Below are 21,275 nucleotides of genomic sequence, written 5' to 3' on the forward strand. Positions count from 1 at the left end.
CTAGCTACTCAGGAGGCTGAGATCTGAGGATCACATTTCAAAGCCAGCCCGGGCAGAAAAGTCCCCATGAAATTATGATATCCAATTTACCACTCAAGCACTGGAAGTGAGGCTGTGGCTCAAAGTGATAGCGCACTAACTTTGAGCAAAAGGGTTCAGTGCCCAGTCCCAGAGTTCCAGCCCAACAACTGACAGAAAGCAAGCAAGCAAGCAAGCAAGCAAGCAAGAAAGCCAGCCAGACTGGCTAAATTAAAAAACCCTGCTTGAGATAAAACAGGAGGCACATTAGATCATGTTTTATCCAAAGACGATGTCTGTTTTCAAGCTTCCTTGGTGCTTATAGGAAATAGAATATGTCTCAATGTCAACTCTCAGCTGGGAGTGGGTGTGACACACCTACTTAATTCCCATGGGGATCCTGAAGTCTGCTGGGTCTCAGGATGACTCCCACCCCTCAGAGAAAAGCAACAGCTGCTACTGGACATCTTCAAATGCCAGTCACCATGGAGGTTTCTTTTCTCCTTAGCATGTTTGCTTATGGAGAAGCATCTCATTGAGTCTGTATCTCATTATAAAATCCACCTTGTTGTCAGTTTCTAAGGAAAATGGAAAAAGAGAGCGAGAGAGAGGGGGGAGGAGAAGAATGAGGCAGATGAGAGCTGAGGCCTTTGCTCTGCTCCTCTCTACTGGGCCTGACTCCAAGATCTCACAGCCATATCCCCTGGGCAGTTTGAATTCCAGAGAAATTGAGGAGCTACGTCTCCATGGGAACAGCAGAAGAGAACAAAATGGAGACTCAAGTTAATATTTATAGCCTACGACTTGATTTTACGTGCTGGCTTTATTTGTCACATTATCTCAGGGCTGAGGTGAGCACAGGCATGAGGTCTCGTGGGCACCTTAGTTCTCAAATCAATAAAATAAACATTATTCTCATGTTCTTTCCAATCCATCCCTCAAATGTCAAGCACAAAAAGTGAACATTAGTTATAGAGTCGATTTGTTTAGAAGAGGTTATATGGGTTCAAATCTCAGGGCCATCACTAATCTTGTTTGGTTCCCTCCAATTCTCCATTTCCGTATCTCTAAAAGAGAAATGATGTAATTATCTCCATCAGCTGCTAGGATTCAGAAGAAGGATGTTCATGAAATTGTGAGTCTCACACACAGCAGGTCCTTAATAAGTGACTGGTATTATTCATATGATTGTAGATATTGTAATAGCTTAAATGGCTCTTGTCATGTTTTGATTTAACAGAAAAATAAAATGGGGATAAGGACCAGAAGGAAAAATCACATTCTCCATCAGAGTCCACAAAGTTATCAGGAGAGCTTGTGTCCAAAATTGAAAAATATGTATGTAATCAGACATTTGCACCTTTAGGCCTTAAGAAGCATATTAGTTAATGTCAGGTGCCAGTGGCTTACAGCTATCATCTTAACTACTGAGCAGACTGAAATCTGAAGGTCCTGGCCCAAAGTCAGCATAGGCAGACTCTCTTATCTCTCATTAACTAGCAAAAAGCTGGAAGTGGATGTGTGGCTCAAGTGGTAGGACACCAGCCTTGAGCAGAAAACGCTAAGGAAAGGCAGGAGGCCCTTAGTTCAAAGCCCCAGGACCAACACCAAACAACAACAACAAAGAGCCATAGTAAGATTTTGGTGGCCTGTTTTTGTGGCCTTATTGTATTGATGTATGGTTTTCATCATCTTGTCATGTTGTCTGGACTTCTCTATTTTATTGTTATTTCCAGGCTGTCAGACAGTCTGATGGTCTCATCCCTGAAAAACAAACACTCTGAGAACATATTCACTTGCATAGAAAACCTCGGGCTTGCAAAGCCTGTTTGCTTTGCCATGGCAACCCCTGTCGCTTCCATCTGGAGAGTAAATGATGATGTCATTGTTAAGAGCCGACCAGGGAGCAGACTGAGAACCCAGGCTGAGCACAGGATTACAGAGAATTGTATTTCAGAGTCCAGTGATCATAAGAGGGAGGGAGAGGAGCTCTCAGCATAACTGTGGCCTTTCAGTCACACACACACACACACACACACACACTGACAAGGAAAGTGGTGGGTTTGAGATTATGCTATCAAGAATAGTCTCTGTCTCTCTGTCACACACAAATATATCTATATACCAAGAATACATGGAACTACCTCAGTGTACAGAGGCAGCCTTCTGCTGGTATTTAATGAGACTACAAATGGCTCTCACGGTCTGGTGGTTCTTTTAAGTCTTGGGGACAAAGTGCGCATGGTCTGGCCAGAGATCTGCTGACTAGAGATGGGGACAAATCTCAGAGTGCATAGGAGACAGGCTGCCTATGGGAACCGGGAAAGGGCTCCAGCAGCCTGAAGATACAATCTGTATGCCAACAGAGGCCCTTTGAGAAGTAAAAGGGGGGTACTGTTAATGCTTGTCCCAAGAGGACTGGCCTAACAGAGGACATCTCAGGCAGGGGCAGAGGTGCCTGGTCCTTGCTGCTAAGCCATGGAAATGACCACTTCCTGCTTCCTTCATAAGACACCAGCTCTGATGTTTCAACTCCAGGAGTGTTGTTACAGGCCAACACATAGCTGGCACACCAGTTAAAATACCAGGTGAGAGATCAATATGGCACTCTAACATTAACCCTGGTGAAGGCTTCACATACACACATGGTCACAGCAACTAAGGATTCTAAGACGCAATCAGGACAACTGTTAAAATATAAAACAGGTCCACCTTCACCTCCACATCAAATGAGTCAGGCTCCAGAAAAGCAGCTCGGCAATGATCCTATAGAACCGCAGTGAGAGCTGGAGTTAGGGCATCCATCCAGAGCAGTTAGGCCTTTCTATAAACTAGCATAGCACAGTGGCAGAGTCCTAGCCAAGCCTGAGGTGAGCCTGACTCCACAGCCTGTACTTTCCCTTCATAGCTGTGTGGCCCTCAGTGAGGTGCTTAGTTGCTGGTTAGTTAATACATATAAGTGATCTAGCTGGACATGTTCTACATAAGGACTTGAACAGGTAGGCAACTTTCTTTTTTGGGGGTGGGGTCCGGTCGTGGGGCCTGAACTCTGGGCCTGGGCGCTGTCCCTCAGCTCTTCAGCTCAAGGCTAGCTGGGGCCTGAACTCTGGGCCTGGGCGCTGTCCCTCAGCTCTTCAGCTCAAGGCTAGCGCTCTACCACTGAGTCACCTTCCCAGCCCGCTTTCTTACTGTTGAACTTATTGATGGTTGTATCATAGCTGTGAATAGAATCCTTCAACTATGTTTAGATATACATATATACATACTTATATATATATATATATATATATATATATATATATATGTATTACACTGTGCGTGAATGTATCCCTGGGCGCTGTCCCTGACTTTGTTTGGCCAATGCTGTACTACTTGAGCCATAGCTCCATTTCTGGCTTTTTGGTGGTTAATTGGAGATAAGGGTTTCATGGATTTTTTTCTGCCCAAGCTGGTTTTGAACCATGAAACTCAGATCTCAGACTCCTGAGTAGCTATACCACGAACTACCAGTGTCCAACTGTCATTATATTCTTAGTCAATGGCAAACAGAAGGACCAGAGATCATCTCAAATGTGCACATTTGGGTTTTTGTTGTCATTTTGGCTTTTTTTTTTTTTTTTTTTGGAAACAGGGTCTCACTGTGTGATCCAGGCTTGCCTCGAATACAAGAGTCTATTGCTCAGCCTTCTGAGTGTTGTAACTACTTGGAGAGTCATTTTGAAAATGATATAAAACTTTCCATTTAGAAGCCTACATAAACAATGGCAGCCCATAGTGGCAGAGATATTAGCTTCAAACTGTTGATTTAGTTTTCTAGGGCTGTTGTAATATCTTTCCAGGACCACACACCGGCTGGCTTCAAACAACAGGAACTTACTGTTTCAGGGTTCTAGAGGAGGCAAGAAGTCCAAAATCATGGTGTTGGCAGAGCCCTGCTACCTCCGCGTCTCTAGATAGATTCTTTGTCTCTTCCAAGCTTTAGAGGGTGGTATCAATGCTTGGCGTTAGCTGGCTTGCAACTGCACTACTCCAATCTGTTTGCCTTCACTTGGCCTTCCTGAAGTCTGCCCAGTTTTCCCTCTTCTCCTAAAGATAACAATCATGACTTCAATCCTGGTTTAGTTCCAAATGCAGAGGCCTTAAATTTTTAATTGTAATTATAAATGTGATGTACAGAGGGGTTTTAGTTACATAGGACAGGTAATTAATACTTTTTTTGGACAGTGTCCCCTTGCTCACTTCTAGTTTTTCCCTCCCATCCCCAACCAAGTTGTATAGTTCATTTCTCACATAGTGTCTAGTGAGTACCACTGCTGCATTTGTTCAACCTTTCCCCCTCCATTTTTAACCCCCCTTACCCTCTCAAAGACAGATAAATGAACAAACAAGACAAAAAGGAAGAAAAAACAACAAAGAAAAAACTTCTTGTTTCCATTTCCTGGAGTTTGTTTCGAGACTCATAGGCATTGCAGAGACCTTATTCCTAGTGAGGTCACAGTCATAGGCATCATGGATAAGATCGTCAAGAAACACAGTTCAACCCATAATAAAACATGTCAAAGATGAAGAGAGCTGAATGAAAGCAATGACGAGAGACTGAGAAGAGGAGACCTGAGTGGGAGAGGGTCAGCACACAGGCATCTCTGGCAGTTTCTAGGGATTAACCCTCATTCTAATGTCATCCTTTCTTCATTCCTATTTCCTATGTCAAAAAGAATAGCTGGACACCTGTGGCTCATGTCTTAACCCTTGCTACTCAGGAGGCTGAGATAGTAGGATCAAGTTTTGAAGCCAGTCTGGGTAGGAAAAAACATGATATTCTGATCTCCAATTAACCATCAAAAAGCTGGAAGTGTAGGTGTGGCTCAAGTGATAGAGACCACCATGTGTGAAAAGCTATGCAATAGTGGCCAGGGTCTGAGTTTAAGCCCCAGTACTAGGACAAGGAAAAGGAAGGAAGGAAGGAAGGAAGGAAGGAAGGAAGGAAGGAAGGAAGGAAGGAAGGAAGGAAGGAAAAGTAGGAGGGAAAACTCCAAATTTTTTTTCCAAATTCTTTTGCAAGGGTTTAATCGTTTATAAATAGACATAGTACAAGATGGTAGGACACAGGGCTGCAGAGCATTTAAATTTGGCATACATTAACTATGTATGAGACAATTGGTTAGTCATCTGTGCCTATAATGCCCCCAACTGGTATTTTTTTTTTGTTGGTCGTGGGGCTTGAACTCTGGGCCTGGCTGCTGTCCCTCAGCTCTTCAGCTCAAGGCGAGCGCTCTACCACTTGAGCCACAGTGCCACTTCCAGTTTTCTGGTGGTTTATTGGAGATAGGAGTCTCACAGTCTCTCCTGCCTGGGCTGGCTTTGAACCGCAATCCTCAGATCTCAGCCTCCTGAGTAGCTAGGATTACAGGTGTGAGCCACCAGTGCCCGGCCCAACTGGTATTTTTTAGTTAGATAGAAATATTTTCTTGTGTAGTTGAAATGATAAGGTTGTGCTACCATGCCAGGCCAACCATATATTCTGACACCACCATGCCTCAACGCTGTGACTGTGCTCACTATGTTAATATTCTATAGGACTGGCTTCTATCACTTAACATGACAATCTCCATTTCCATCCATCTCCCCACTTTTCTTGTCTACTTGGGGATGCCTGGACTGCTTCCTCACTCAGCTATGGGGAGTAGTGCTACACTACAACTGGGGGTGCACTCCTTAATCACCTGCAGTGACTGTTTGCAGCTGTATAAGCTCTCTGCTCTGGGCCTCAGAAGGCTTTTCTGTACAATGAATAGCTGGGAAGATTTTCTCCTGTTCTGTAGGCTGTCTCTTGGAGTAAGAACGGAGTAGACACTTGTTGCCCCAGTCCTGACTCTGTACTTTCAGATTTCTCAAATAGCACAATGTTAACTCTAAGTTGGTCATATACAGCCTTTCCTATGTTGAGGTAGGTTCCTTCTATAGTCTTTTTCAGGGATTCTTTTTTTTCATCATGAAAGTACGTTGAATTTTGTTAAAATTTTCTGCATCCATTGAAATCATCATGATTTCTGTGCATTTGTACCTTAAGTAACCACTGATTTTCCTACGTTGAACCAAACTTGCATCTCTTGAATGAAACCGATTTGATCATGGTGTATTTCTTTTAAACATGCTCTTTAATTTACTTTATAAATACTTTACTGAGAATTTTTGCATCTATGTGCAATCAAGAAAATTGGTCTGGTGCTCGCTTCAGCAGCACATATACTAAAATTGAAATGATACAGAGATTAGCATGGCCCTGTGCAAGGATGACACACAAACTCATGAAGTGTTCCTATTTTTTCAGGTTGACCCATTGTAAAACAATGAGCTGTAGGAGACACTATGTTGAAAATGAACTTTACAACTTGGGGGTGGGGGAGGAGTTGGGGAGGGAAGGGATGGTAGGGGAAAAACAAAGGAAGAGGTAACAATGTACTCATTAGGAAATGTACTCATTACCTTACTCATGTAACTGTAACCCCTTTGTACAGTATTTATACAATAAAAAACATAAAAAAAACTGCTTTCAGTGAAAAAAAAACTGGTCTGTAATTTCCTTTGGTTGTCTCATTCAGTTTTGGTATCAAGGGCTAATATGGGCTTTGACTGACTTTTGTAGTATTATTTCCCTTCTTATTTAATGGAAGTTTGAAGAGCAGTGGTTAGTTCTTTGAAGTTCAGGTAGAATTCAACACTGAGTCTATCCAGACCTAAGCTTTTCTATGTTGGGAGACACTATTCCTACAATTAAATTGCCCATTATAGATGAGTTCAAGATGATATCATCTTGGTGTTAGTTCAAAATTGGAAGTGTCAGATATGTCTAGAAACTTACCCATTTCTTCTAGATTTTCCCATTTGTTGGGAGTTTCCCATTGTTGTGGGTTTTCAAAATAGTCTAATGATCTTCTGAATTTCAGTGGTTTCTGTTGTAATATAGTCTTTTCATCTTCAATTTTATTAATTTGGGTCTTCTCATTCAGTGATGAACAAGATAGAAAAATTAGATAGTCCAATAAGGGGAAAATTGCTTTCAGTGGACTCTTGGATGTTCCCAAATTTTTCATTTCTGATGACAATGAGTTTTTCCTTCCCAATAGTCCTTTCCCCAAGTGTACTATTATTCTTCTTTGTGTACAAAAAGGTGAATTTAAACTTCTTTGAACATATCTTGAAGTTTGACCCTTGATATTTAAAAACAATTCATATGTGATTGACCTTTTAATGAGACTACCTCATGGTTGAATATATTTCTCAATGCTGTAAGAGGTGAGTGTAAAGGAGCTCAAAGAAGCCAAACCCGAATCTGCTTAGAGAACAGCCAGTCTCTAGATAAGGGCTCATAGGGCTAAGTTTCTGGCTCATTCACAAAAGCCTTTCTTATTTTTCCCAGAGCAAACAGATTGGAGGACTCTTAGCATGACAGTTCTTCACTGTTTCAGACAGAAAATAGAGTAGCACAGAAAAAAAAAAAAGAAAGTAGTTGCTTATTATTATTTTGTGCTCATACTGGGGTTTGAACTCAAGGCCACCCCCTGTGCTTTTTCGATCAAGTGGTTGTGTTCTACCATTTGAGCCATGTCTCCCAACTCTGGCTTTTTTTCTGATGAAATGGATGTAGGAGTTTATTTGCCTGGGCAGCTACAAATTTTGATTCTCAGATCTTAAGCCTCCTGATTCGGATACATGTGTGAGCCACTGAAACCTGCGTCCACATGTATTATTTTGTAATGATGTCCTGGTGACAGATTAGATAGCATTTGAAATAAACCAACTGAGTGGCCAGACAGATGCTTTAACACCATCATCTAAGTTGACCAATGTTAAGCAGCATGAAGAACCTTAGGAATTCTTCACTGGTGATGGCAGCTTGGAAGGTAAATGGTTGTCTGATTTTTTTGAGGCATAGGCATGAAATGAGGCAGCCTGCAAGCTAATGAGGTGTGTTTAGAAGCTCAGGTCTGAAGTTCTCTTTGCTCTAGTCTCTCCCATCTCCATGCATGGTTAAGACTCTTGGTTACCTGATCCAACCTGACATCTCATTCTGCTTTCAGAATGTCACTGCTTCTGCTTCACTGCAAATCTTTTCGTCAAGGTATTGAGTGGATTACCTCACTTCCTGAGCTTCCAGACATTTGGTGGCCAAAAAATGTGTTCATGAGAGAGACTGTTAAGTGTACTTTCATTTGGGGTAGTGAGTTTATGCAAGAGCAGACATATGAACATGCCTTCCTATAACTGGAGGCTACCTTAGAGAGGAACCTGTGATTGAAGAATGACTGAACTGGCCTAGTGTACAAGGGTACAGAAGGTGCTGAAAGCGATTCAGCCTATTCCATGGTGAGGGTCACACTTGATCCTTGAGAATTCCCCTTAATGTAGTGTCCAAATAAAAATTTCCTTAAGGCAAGCAAGTGGACAACAGGTCTTCAAATGCTAGACAGAAAGCAATCCAGCCATTGTATGGGTTAAAGACATCTTTTGGCAATATTGTCGTTAGCAAAATAGTCAAAATTTTTCTTATTGCCTGTAACTAAAATCTGATTACTTAGAAGGCTTTCAGTTTGCTAATGTTCACATAAGCTTAAAAAAGACATAAATGGAAAATTTAGCCAAAAATTAAATTCTTTATGTGTACTTATTAGGAAGCTGGGAAAATGTCATAGAGGCTAAATGAAGGGCAATTTAAAAGCTCAGGAATCATCCATGTTGCTGGGAGCACTTACAAGGTCCTGGATCCAATGCCTAGCTCTTAAAAAAAAAAGGCTAGCTATTCAGGAGACTAAGATCTGAGAATCATAGTTCAAAGCCAGCTTGGGCAGATAAATCTGAGAGATTCTTATCTCCGATTAACCAGAGACAGTAGCTGGCAGTGGAGGTGTAGTTCAAATGGTAAGAGCACCAGCACTGAGTGGAAAAAGATAAGCATGAGCATGAGGTCTTTAGTTCAGGCCCCAGTAGATGCACCAAAAAGAAAAAGAAGAAAAGAAAAAAGAAAGAGAATCAATTTGAGTGAAGTCACAACATACAAGAATCCTAAAATTATGTCAAACATTTTATTGGTGTTTTATAGTAGGTCGGTTTAAACAAAACAATGTTGTAAAACAGTTTTTTAATGACTATGCATACACGGACAGCCAAAAATAGGGAAAAATAATCCACAAAGTACAAGCTACCGCTAAAGATCATATGTTTGGATTTAAGAGAAATAATCCAGTAGATGAATAGTTTCTCATTCAATCTGGTAGGTTAACCAACTGCTCTTTGTATAAAACTAACACATTATAAGTGGTATAAATTTATCTTAAAGAGTTCACAAAAAAAGTGTTCCCTCAGCATTCTCTCTGTTGCAATGTTTAGTCATTAGTTGTCTCTTGGTAGGAAAATAATATAGAATTTGTATTAGCAAATGAAAGTGCAAGGTAGTAAGTATAGCGAGGCTCAACAGCAAAAGGGAAGAAAAACAATAGAGAGCGAAAAACACTGACCGATGCACACAGAGCAAGAGCAGCCAGGAAGGTCCTCGGCCTGTGTGCCACACAGTCACCACTTCATTGTATTTTTTATTGCTCTGAAACGAGCAAAACCATTGTTTTTAAAGAAATATGAAATCTTTATTCCCCCCAACCCCACATAATTTTTGATCCAGTAAGGCAAAGATAAGTCTCCCCCCCGCCCCCAACCAGAAACATCAGGGACAGCAGCAATATACAAACATCAGAAATAGACCTGAATCTTCAGCAACATTCTCTCATGGGAATGTCAGCAGGAGTGCATCTAAGAAAGCAAAATTTTAATGTTGTTGCATTGTTCTAATTTATTGGATTTCTTTGGAAAAAAATGTTATAAATACATTAGTTAAGACAGTTAATTATTTTCTTGCCCTGAAAAAAAAATAAGGTATTTCGATTTCTCACATCTTCAAACTTGGTAGTACATTTTTGTAAAGGGAGTTGCAAGAAGAATATGACAGCTGGGTTGAAGACTGTCCATGTACAAGTGCCTGCATTACAAGAAACTGCTGATCGGCCTATAGCTTGCCTCTACAAAGAGAGCTCTTTGAAATAATATTTAAACAAGTTTAATTTAAACACCTCCCATATTTACTCTACTTGTAGAGCAAAGAGGTACTTACTTTTCAAGTAATATATCGTAAAAGGTCAATTTTTTTTTTTTGCCAATTTTATTCGTTAAGGTTTTAAGACCAAAATACCTGTGTGAAAAAAACCACACCTAGTGAGCACATTTCTTTGATAGCTAAATGTTCTTGTCTTGTAAAGAATGCAAAATATTGATTTGCTAAGAAGGAGCACACTGGAAAAAGTATTGAAGAATAAAGGACCATTTCTTTCTTTCTGTTGGTGGAAATTATTAGAAAAGCTATCCAGTCTGTTGTCTTTAGCTGGTTTTAATCAGTCTTTTCAAAATGATGGTCAAGAAATCTTTAGAAAAACTGGAGATGGGGGATGCTCCTTTGTAGCATGAAAGGAATTCCATTAATCATAGAAACTCTTATTAAATTTCTGCTTTGGTTCTTCAGAAGAAATGCTCATACAACTTCTATATGTGGAGACAAAAAAGAACACATTAATGGGACATTCATCTAAAATCTTTTTTAAACAGTACCATGGCTGTAAGTTACAATTTTACTGCGATTCAGTTGCAATACCAATAATAGGAAAACACTTCAATGTATGCAATATCAGTTACTTTTATAAACTGCATACATCTATAACTCCCCTTACCTCCAAGAAAAGTACATTCGTTTGCCTTATATCCTCAGTACCAGCTGTTTAGGGCTCCAAAGCTACGTTAGCAATTAAATAAATGTTTACTTATTGTCCTGAACTCACAAAGAATCTTTATACCATTGAAGGTTACAGGCTGGCCTACATTTCCCAGGCCAGGTGTGGAAGGGTGGGAACAGTGAGAATGAAATGACAGATAATACAGAAGCTGATTTTAGACCTGGAAAGTGAAGCAAAAAAAAAAAAATGTGGAAGTTCTTTGAATCTGAAACATGACAGAAACAGGAAATTGCACTGTGCTTCTTTCTACCAATATAATCAGATTGTTCTTGAAGGCATAGTTATTAGAAAGCCAGACCAGGGAGGAACTTTCTGACCTCCTTTCCCAGCCTTGAAGGTGGAGTTCACTAAAGGGAAATCCTACTCTCAGTCACTGCACCAGATGAGAAAAGATCAGCTACATTTGGAGGGTGGTTCAAATTGGCTCTTCCACTTCATTCAAGGTATATTTACTATAGGCTCACAGATGGAATCCAAAAGGCAAAACAACTGTTCATAAATAATTGTGTGCCAACTCCATTTCCAGACCCTGCCATGAGCTGGTTCTTTTTATAATGGTGTAAAGACATACTGATCAATATGAACATGATCTGTTGGAGAGAATGCCACAATTCCAACTGGAATTACCTCACCTATTCCCGACACTGGCAGGACTGCAATATTTGATGTTCCTCTTTATTTTTTGGACGGTTCTATAAAGCTTCTGTTCTTTCAGCACAAACACTTCAGGCCACAGGTGAGTCCTAGGCAGTTTCAACAGCTATAGCCATTTGACAAGGATATGGGTGGTTTTCATTTGTAGTATTTTTCTTCTTGCCTAATCATAACTTTCCATCACATTACATTTTTAAAAGATAATGGCGGCACAATTGCAATGGCTTACAAGTTAAGGGGAGGCGTCTGGTCTGATCATGAAACATTCTGACAGCGCTTGATGCTGGGTACTGAGTTCTGCCCTTCAACACCTGCTGGTTGTTACAAACTAAATTTCTGCCCTGAGCAAAGAACAGGAGGGGCCCTAGTGTGAGTTGCCCAATGTAACTCTGAAGTCAACTTCTAAGATCCATGTGTCATTTTTCCACTTGTTCTTTTGAGGGACAAAGTAACCATGCATTTCCTCTTATGAGTCACATATTTTTGAGAATTCCAGAAGCGAATTCCAGGCAAGCTTACCTGCGGTCTGTTGTGCTTGCACACCATCTACCTGAGGTAGGGTCCCAAGTGTCCCTTCATCATCAAAGGCCAAAATTGGATTAAGAGGAATTTCTGGGCTCTCACTGCTGGTGACATCTAATCTGGATGGTTTGGATCCAATGGGCAAATTTATAATTTCTTCAAAAGATTCATTCTGAACAGATACTCCATTTTCATTGGGTTGTTTTTCCAAATTGGGAGTACTGTGAAATTCAAAAAAGAAAAAATAATTTACACGTCAACTTTAAAACTGGGAAGCACATTTTCAGAAAAACCAAAAACATATAAAATAGTTTCTCAAATTTATAATAGTCTGACTTTACTAGCAAAATGGTGAACTGTGAGATATTTGTATTTTAAATGATTATAAACTGCTCATTTGGTTATAAAACCAAACACTGTTTCATCCTAGCTTATGAGGGAGGAGGATAGCAAGCCAGGCCTACCTACATGGCAAGACTGTCTCAAAAATATCAAAGCAAACCATGTCCCTGCTATTAGAGCACTTGCCTAGAAATTTTGGGTGTGATCCAAAATAGAGTAGTAGCACTTAGCAGGGACTTCAAAGGTGAGACTGTCCTAATTAAAAGTGGAAAATTAAACAATTTGTACCGAATCACATAGCTACTACAGAGAGATGGTCAAGGATAAAGTAATTTTTTTTTGAGAGAGATCATTTTGTTACATTGTCCAGGCTGGCTTCAAATGATTCTTTTGCCTCAGTTTTCCAAGTAGCTGTGACTATAGGCACACACAGCAACACCTTAATCTAAACGTATGATTTCTTGTTTCTGGTCATAGTTATTCTAATTGTAGATTTGCCTAAAGGTCTCAGTCTCTTAAAATAAGGTCTCTCTCTCTCTCTCTCTCTCTGCATAGTTCATAATACATTATTCAAGACCAAAATTTTTAAACTTTTATTATTATTATTATTTTTAAGTAGTTGTACAAGAAGTTCCCATTCTACAAAACAGTATATGAATACAAGGTGTCTGACAACATTGTTACCTGTCCCTCCTACCCCATCCCTTCTCCCACTTCAAGACCAAATTTACTTTCTGCCTTTGACCCCATTTGTGTGTGTGTGTGTGTGTGTGTGCGCGCGCATGCATGCGCGCATGTGCTAGGGTAGAGCTTGAACTCAGAGCCCAGGCACTCTCCCTTAGTTTTTTTGCTCAAGGCTAATCCTCTACCACTTGAGCCACAGCTCCACTTCTGGCTTTTTGTAGTTAACTAGAATAAGGATCTTGCCCATCCAGCCTGGCTTTGAACTCTGGTTTTCAGAGTTTAGCCTTCCCAGTAACTAGGATTAAAGGTATAAGCAAGCAATGTTTTGGCTCTATCTTAATCCTTAGTAATTATATCTGACTTAATTTTTGGAGTACTTCTAACTGGTCATTAAAACTTTAATTTCCTAACTACAGTTTCTCTTGGATTGTTCCTCTTTCCAGACTTACTGACAGGGTTTTGTGCTGCATGTATATCACTAAGCTTTACATCACAACAAAACAGTGGCTATCCATTGAACAAGTGCTAGACTGATCTGACCGTTCATGTTACCAGACTACAGCAATACACATTTGTTCAGGCTTCACAATTTGTTCGATTCTCAGAAGTTATCTGTAGTCTCCATAATTCCAACTGGTTGTACTTAAGCAAATCAGTCATATCCTTTTTTTTTTCTTTTTGGTGAGTTGTGGGGCTTGAATTTAGGGTCTAGGCAGTGCCTCTGAGCCCTTTTGCTCAAGGCTAATACTCTACCACTTTGAGCCACAGCTCCACTTCCAGTTTTCAGGTAGCTGATTAGAGATAAGTCTCATAGCCTTTCCTGCCCAGGCAGGCTTTGAACCATGATCTTCAGATTTCAGCCTCCTGAGTAGCTAGGATTACAGGTGTGAGTCACCAGTACCCATACAGTCATATCTTTTCTCCATGCCTTTCCAAATGATAAAATAGAGCTAATAAACATCCCAATTTTCTTTATTTTTGGTGCTGATCCTGGGGTTTGAACTTAGAGCTTGGGTGCTGTCTCTGAGCATTTTTGCACAAGGCTAGTCATGCTCTACCACTTGAGTCAGAGTCTTGGTTTTTTAGTGGTTAACTGGAGATGTCTCACGAACTTTCCTGCCCAGGATGGCTTTGAACCATGATCCTCAGATCTCAGCTTCCTGAGTAGCTAGGATTACAGGTGTGAGCCACTGGTAGTAGGCTATATCCTGAATTTCTATTGCTTCCCCCCCCCTGAAGAAATAGCTTTCCCTATTCAATGAGAATTAGAGAACTTTTGGATTATGTTTGAAAGCATTTTGTATTTGTATACTTTCAAACTATCAAACCTTTTTGAAAAAAGGGTCTGACAATATAGTCCAGATTGACCAAAGACTACCATCCTCCTTAGCTTTCCTAGTACTGGGATTACAAGTGTACCTGACAAGACCTACCCCAAATCTTTTTAGGCTGAGAGTGTGACAATGCTGCCTGCTCTTTCCTGGCATCATCCTAGCCTACATGATGTGCACACATGTGTCTAACACTCACCACTCTGGATGCCTGGCTGACCACACTCATCCTCTGTTCTTTCCCAACACTCACCCATGGGCTTTCTGTAGCCAGAGAGTTTGGTTCTCAATTGAAAGGGAATTGAATTAGAAGGTCCATGAAAAGACTGGGTCTCCAAAAAGACCAAAAGTCTCTTTGGGTGATCTTAAATTTCTGTTACCTTGTAAGCCCAGATGTGTTAGGTCAGAATAGCAGTGACCTACCCTGCCCCCCAACTTGAGTCACGAGATGACTTCATCTCCCCCTCCAGGCTCACCCCTTCTTTCTTGTTAGTAATTAGAGGAATAATTGTGTCGAAAGCCTTGGATGATCTATCATTAAATGTTCTGGGGACACTGTGACCTCTGAAACTGAGGTCATTTTAGGTCTGCCAGTCTTCCTAGATAACAGTGTCAGATAGTGTATTCCTGTTCTTTGGCTATACATTGGAGGTTGAAGATAGATATAAGATTGTTGACAGTGTATTTTACCTGAAGTGAAAAAGAGGGGTTGGGACCACAGTGGGAATGAGACAGTGCCACATAGCTTATTAGGACGAGGACATTGATTAGTCATTGAGTTGGGGATACAGTTCAATGTTAAAGTAATTGCCTAGTGTGTTCTATCCATAGTACCCCAGGAAAACCCAAAAATGTGTCTGACATTTATTAACTATATTATGACAAGAAACTTAAAGGGATACATCTCTTCTATGTGACTAATGGACTTTACCCACAGGTAAAACTAAGAGCAAGGATGACTTCGTATTGGGGGGGTGGGGAGACTAGGTCAAACTTTAACTGTACTAAAAGCCCTTTATTTAAGAGAAGAGAGATTGTGTATTGAAGAAAAAGTCCTCCGGGGCTAAGCTAAAAGTAAGCACACAATGTTTTCTGCACTGCCAAGAGGGAAGGACAGAAACCTCTATCCCCATCAGAGCTTCTAGAACAGAAGTTTTCAGCTGGGGGTGCAAGGTCATTCAGAAAGCTCTGAGAAACACAATTTCCTCTTCCCATTTTGATATTTGCCTCTGTCTCCTTCCCTGGTACCCACATGTCTCCCTCCCTCCCTCTCTCTTTCTCTCGCTCTCTTTCCCCCCTCCCACCCTCCCCCTCTCTCTATCCTTTGTTTCCTATTCTGTAACAAGTTTCCTGTCCATGAGGAAACCCTCCCCTCGGTCCCATGGGAGCTTCCTTCCACAAATACCCTCTCAAAACCCAAACATAGCCAGAGAGAAAGAAGTTATGTATTCATATAGTCCATCAGTACCCTTAGGTCAAATATAATTTTCACAGTTTACAAACGAAAATGCATTCGTTTCATAAAATGTTGTCTTTATTGTAGATTGAAAATGTATTCATAATTATATTAATACATTCCATAGATAGGTATTGGAGCTACTTTACATGTTAACAATCCGACAACTCACACCCTCTTCAATTCTGTTAGTGGGTGAGGGGGATGGGCAAGGAGAGTGGACTCAGGGCTGGAAGAACTGCAGTGATAAGGCTGAGAGGCAGAGAAGCCCTGGGGCCCAGAGCTCTGGCTCGAGGAGGGTAAGGAGTAAGTAAGGATGTTTTTTGTTGCAGAGTCTCCCTGTAACAAGGAGTCTTACTTAGTTCTAGCTGACTCCTGTGGCACAATGTCCTTTGGGTCACATGGACTGCAGAGCACTGCTGGTGATACACCACAGAATGAACAGCTTTTCTAGGAATTTCAGAGGGATGTCTGGCAAGAGGCTCCAACAACTTCTCCTCTCTCCAACAGGGTCTGGACTGCAGCTTAGGGGTTATGACTGTCCCTTATATCTGCTATCCGTATTCTTTATAGAGTCTTTTTTACTTCTTACTAGTCAATCCCTTATTACTCTAATACCAAATCATAGTTATTCTCTAAATGTTCCAAGGTCAAATACATTTTTTCCTCTTCCTGATTGGACCTGGTAACATAGTCAGTATAATAGGAATATGCAGTTTGTAAGTAGAAAGTGACTAGAAATAACTCCACAGAACTATGAAGGGAACGATGGGTATGAAACACCTAGTAATAAGTAACCGTGGGTCCTCACTTTGAAAGCTCAGAGGAGCTGTAAGAACATGAAAGGACTTCTCTGTGCTCTTCCTTCATTGTATTCATTACTACTGGGGTGATGCAAATTGGAAATAGATTTAAGACAGACCTGGATAAAATCGAGGCCAGTTGAAAAAAAAAGGGTAGTAGGAACTCTTAGGCTTCCCATTGCCAGCCGTGTGTGATACATTACACATTCCCAACAGGTATCTGTCCTGTAGATTAGAATGTTCCTCAAACTGGAGTCTAAATCTCTATATGAGTTTAAGAAATTATGTTTTCCTTCATATAAAAAATTTATTAATCATATGTGGAGATGTAACATTGAAATCTCTCTCCCTATATAATTTAAGCTAATATATATGTACACACATATGCTATGCAGATATATATATACATATATATATATATACATATGTATATATATACATACATACACATATATAAATCAAGAGTAGTCTCTTTTTTTTTTTTGGACAGTCCTAGAGCTTGAACTCAGGGCCTGAGCACTGTCCTTGAGCTTCTTTTGCTCAAGGCTGGCTAGCATTCTACCACTTGGGCCACAGTACCACTTCTGGCTTTTCCTGTTTATGTGGTACCAAGGAATCGAACCCAGGGCTTCATGCATGCTAGGCAAGCACTCTACCACTAAGCCACAGTCTTGTAGTCTGATTATTGCCAAGCAAGGATTAGTCAGATGATTTCAGTGCTTCATATTGAATTTGCATCTCAGAGCTTACTGCTATCAGGTAGTATTAACTTCTTTTTGAAAAGAACAAATGACAATATGAACTAACCCATCTGGGCAAACAGTGCACTGGTGCAGGAATATCAGGACACACGTATGAATGAGGTTTTACAGTAGATCCAACACAGACACAAAGGAGTGAGGGACTCCTATTGGCAAGGTTGCACAGGCATGCCAACTGTAAAAGGAATCAGCCAGTGCTGTGTGTATACTGCTCTTTTAATTTCAGAGAAATATCATTGTCTAAAGTGACTTGAGTGTTGTTGGTTTGGCGTTTTATTTTTACCTATATTTGTGATTTATTGTTTTGGCTTTATTGATGAGTAAGACCTATACAAAAATTTAAGCTTAAATTTATATTCGTAAAAAATAATACAAGTGACTCAGAAAATCTGCTAAAATTTTCTTTTTGTGGCACTGGGGTTTCAACTATTGGGGTTGGCCTCAAGCTTGCTAGGCTGGTGCTCTACCATTTGAGTCACACCTTCAACTCAGCTTTTTCTGGATATTTGTCTTTCTTGCTGAGCTGGTTCTGTACTTCGGTTCTCCAGGTAACCTCCAACCTCTTCAGTAACTAAGATTACAGGTGTGACCTTTACCACTTTATTCTTTAATCAGAAACTCTGCTTTAGTAATGTATCATAAGTGTCTAAATTATTTTTATTGTGGAACAAATCTGTGATTCACTTTACCAATACACACATCTAAAATACCAATGTTATGCGCCATTAAAGAGTGAAGATGTGGTCAACACCAGGTGAAATACAAAAAACTAAAATAAAAAAAGAACAAAGTTACTTCCTGTCATTTGTATAGTCACTGAAAACCTCCCCATCAAGTTTCAAGGGAAAAGGTATTTCTTTCTCTTTTCCAAGAGTCCAGAAATAGTTCTACCAAAAGTGAATGAGCCTAAATAAAAATAAATCAATGCTAAAAACTTGAAATTCTGCTGGCAGAGGAACTTCTGGTAATCCTATAACACAGAACAATGCAAAAGGCCCCTTCTTCCAACTCACCCCTCCAGGGCCACTTTTGATTGACGTGATATGCCTACATGTGGGCTGCCTGCTGAGTCTCTACTTCCTGGAGAGTTCATCGGACACGGAAGTGCAGATACCTCTGTACATAGCAAAGAAGAGAAAGCAAACTGTTACTAATGCTACATCAAACCCACACCCCTGGGAGCCAGAATCCTCTGTAACTCATCAGTCTGGGACTTCGGGCAAGTCACTGAAAATTCTCTGTGCCTCAGTTTACTCATAATAAAAGGTACCTAGCTCTTAGACCATGGTGAGAATTAAATGTACTGCTATGTGTAGGGTCTTAGTCTGAGCACATTTGTAAGGGATAGAATAAATGTGAATAAAATTTTCACTTGCATTGACTCCAAACACAAAGTACATATTGAAATTAATGCCATGGAGGCAGGTAGCAGTAAGCTGACTGGCCCAGCTGAGAATGAACACCTTTACTGAGAGATTCAGAACAAGCCATCACAGACTAACACAGGGACAAAAAGTGTCTTTACAAACTCTGCTCTGGTCTATGATGGGGATTTTATAAATGGAGGCTCACAAGGTGTTGTGCCCCAAAGTGCTACTCTGTTATTCAATCTTCAATGCTAGAGTCTAGCCTAAGCCAACACTAGATTAAAATCTGGATGGGATCTGAATTAAGAGAGATCTGTGGCAACTTATGGTTTCAGCTTGATGAGTGATCAAAATAACTTCAAGAGAGTGACTTTACAACCCGGCATGATTCTGGTAAAAATGCCAGATGTATAAGTAGTCTGACAACTTGGGTAGTTTTCAAACTCTCAAAATTCGCAAGGTGTATACCATGTGGTATCTTAGAGGAATAACTTCCAGTGGCCTGTGACCTTGCCCACCTGCCTCGTGATTCTCTTTGTAAAGCGAGTGGCACCATTCAGCACTGAAGCAGATGTGCGACACAAGGAGAAAGGAATAGTTCATCCTTAGGCCTCTTCTCAGTAATTTATTTATTTATTTATTTTGGCTAGCACTCTTATCTGCCTCCAATCCTGTATTTTGAAGGTTATTTTGGAGATAAGAGTCTAGTGAACTTTGCTGCCTGGCTGGCCTTGAATCACCATCCTCTAAATCTCAGCTTCCTGCATAGCTAGGAATACAGGCATAGACCATCAAGTGCCTGGCTTCTTAGCACGTTTAACCCAAGTCAAATTTAGATGAATGTTGATAAACGTGAGTTCTCTCTCCTGACAAGTTTACCCTCCCACATTTGGCTCTGCTGCACTGAGTACAATAGTAACTCAAAGAATAGCTGGGGACTAGAAGGAAGGGGAGAAATAAGAACAGCATGAGGGAGCCTAGCCAGGGAAATGCTGTAGCACTCTGCACTCTGCAAGACTCCAGAGCTGTCACAGCTCTGTGATGACTCACGGGTGGCGGTGGCTGCTCTTAGTGTGTGTCCTCTATCTATTAAAACATCCTTAGAGAGAGCATGTTAACCCTGCAAGGTGGAGTGAATACACAGCCACTAGGACTGTTCTCCTAACAAACAAAATTAGGGCATCTAGCAAAGAGCATGAAAATCCTACCATAAAGGAATCAGGATACTCAAAAACTAGAATAGCTTCGGTGGAAATAAAACCAAATATCAATCATATGTAACGCTTGAAAAATAAAGAATTTACAAGGAATAGTCTTTCACACAAATCATTCATTTTCGCTCTTGAATACAGCCCTTTATGGTACTCGACACTTGTTGCGTTTTTGATGGTACCAGGGCTTGAACTCAGGGTTTAAGCACTCTTTTTTTTTTTTTTTTTCTTTTTGGGTCTGGTCGTGGGGCCTGAACTCTGGGCCTGGGCGCTGTCCCTCAGCTCTTCAGCTCAAGGCTAGCACTCTACCACTTGAGTCACAGCGCCACTTCCGGCTTTTTTCTTTTTGCTTATGTGGTGCTGAGGAATCGAACCCAGGGCCTCAGGCATGCAAGGCAAGCGCTCTACTACTGAGCCACCTTCCCAGCCCCGGGTTTTGCACTCTTGCTCAGCAGACTGCTTGCTCATGCCTGATGCTAAACCACGCCTCCAGAATTTTGTTGGTTATTTTGAAGATGAGAGTCTCACAGACTTTTCTGCCCAGGTTTGTATCAAACTTTGATCCTCTAGATCTCAGCCTCTAGAGTAGCTAGGATTACAGGAGTAAGACATGAATATCTGGTTTGTGTTTCTCAATAAAGAGATGGCGGTATCCCTGGAGCTTTCTTTTTCATATTGATATTGTAGATAAGGAAAAGAGGAGATTAAATGAGGAGTTATTTAGCATCCACTTCTGGTTCCAACCATCAAGACCTTGTGGGGTCATGAAGGAGGATTAGGAGCGAATAACCTGGACTGTCACTATCCCTGAGCAGCCCTGGAGGGGGGACCCCACTGGTATTGTTCACATAGAATCCTCTGTGCCCAGAAGAACTCCCAAAATGCTTGCTGACTCTTAGAGAAAGCAACCTCTGTCCCAAAAGGCTGCAACAGAAACCAGACAAGAAAATGTACGAGAGATGTACTCACACAAAAGGGGCATTTAATCATTAATGACTGCGCTGGAAGCCTAAAACTAAGGTCGATTTCATTTTTATTTAAACCACATTTGACTAAAATTCATTGAACTACCAATGGACTGACCACCAATGTCAGTCCATAATGCTGTTCATATACTGAAAACTGCATGTATTCAGTATATACTCTATCTACTGTAAACTCTGTTTAGAGTAGATGACCAACTTCCAGTGAAATGTCAATAAATTTACATTTTTACCTCTATTCTGAAGTTAGAAGGAATGTTTACATCTTTTTTTTCCCCCTTAGCAATGCCATAAATGCAAGCTGTCAA

General features: G+C 40.7%; 1 protein-coding gene across 1 annotated transcript in view; it reads right to left on the minus strand.

Moving 5' to 3' along the window:
* Window positions 1-9,082: 9,082 nt before the first annotated feature.
* Map7 (microtubule-associated protein 7) overlaps window positions 9,083-21,275 on the minus strand; it is an 87,098-nt gene continuing 74,905 nt past the window's right edge. The window contains exons 16-18 of the mRNA XM_013026878.1: window positions 18,420-18,522; window positions 12,027-12,250; window positions 9,083-10,605 (exon numbers count right to left, since the gene is read on the minus strand). Of these exons, the coding sequence (XP_012882332.1) occupies window positions 10,595-10,605; window positions 12,027-12,250; window positions 18,420-18,522 (338 nt within the window). The 3' untranslated portion in view covers window positions 9,083-10,594. The remainder of the gene's footprint in view (window positions 10,606-12,026; window positions 12,251-18,419; window positions 18,523-21,275) is intronic.

This window comes from Dipodomys ordii, unplaced genomic scaffold (assembly GCF_000151885.1).
Source record: "Dipodomys ordii isolate 6190 unplaced genomic scaffold, Dord_2.0 Scaffold97, whole genome shotgun sequence".
Lineage (NCBI taxonomy): Eukaryota > Metazoa > Chordata > Mammalia > Rodentia > Heteromyidae > Dipodomys > Dipodomys ordii.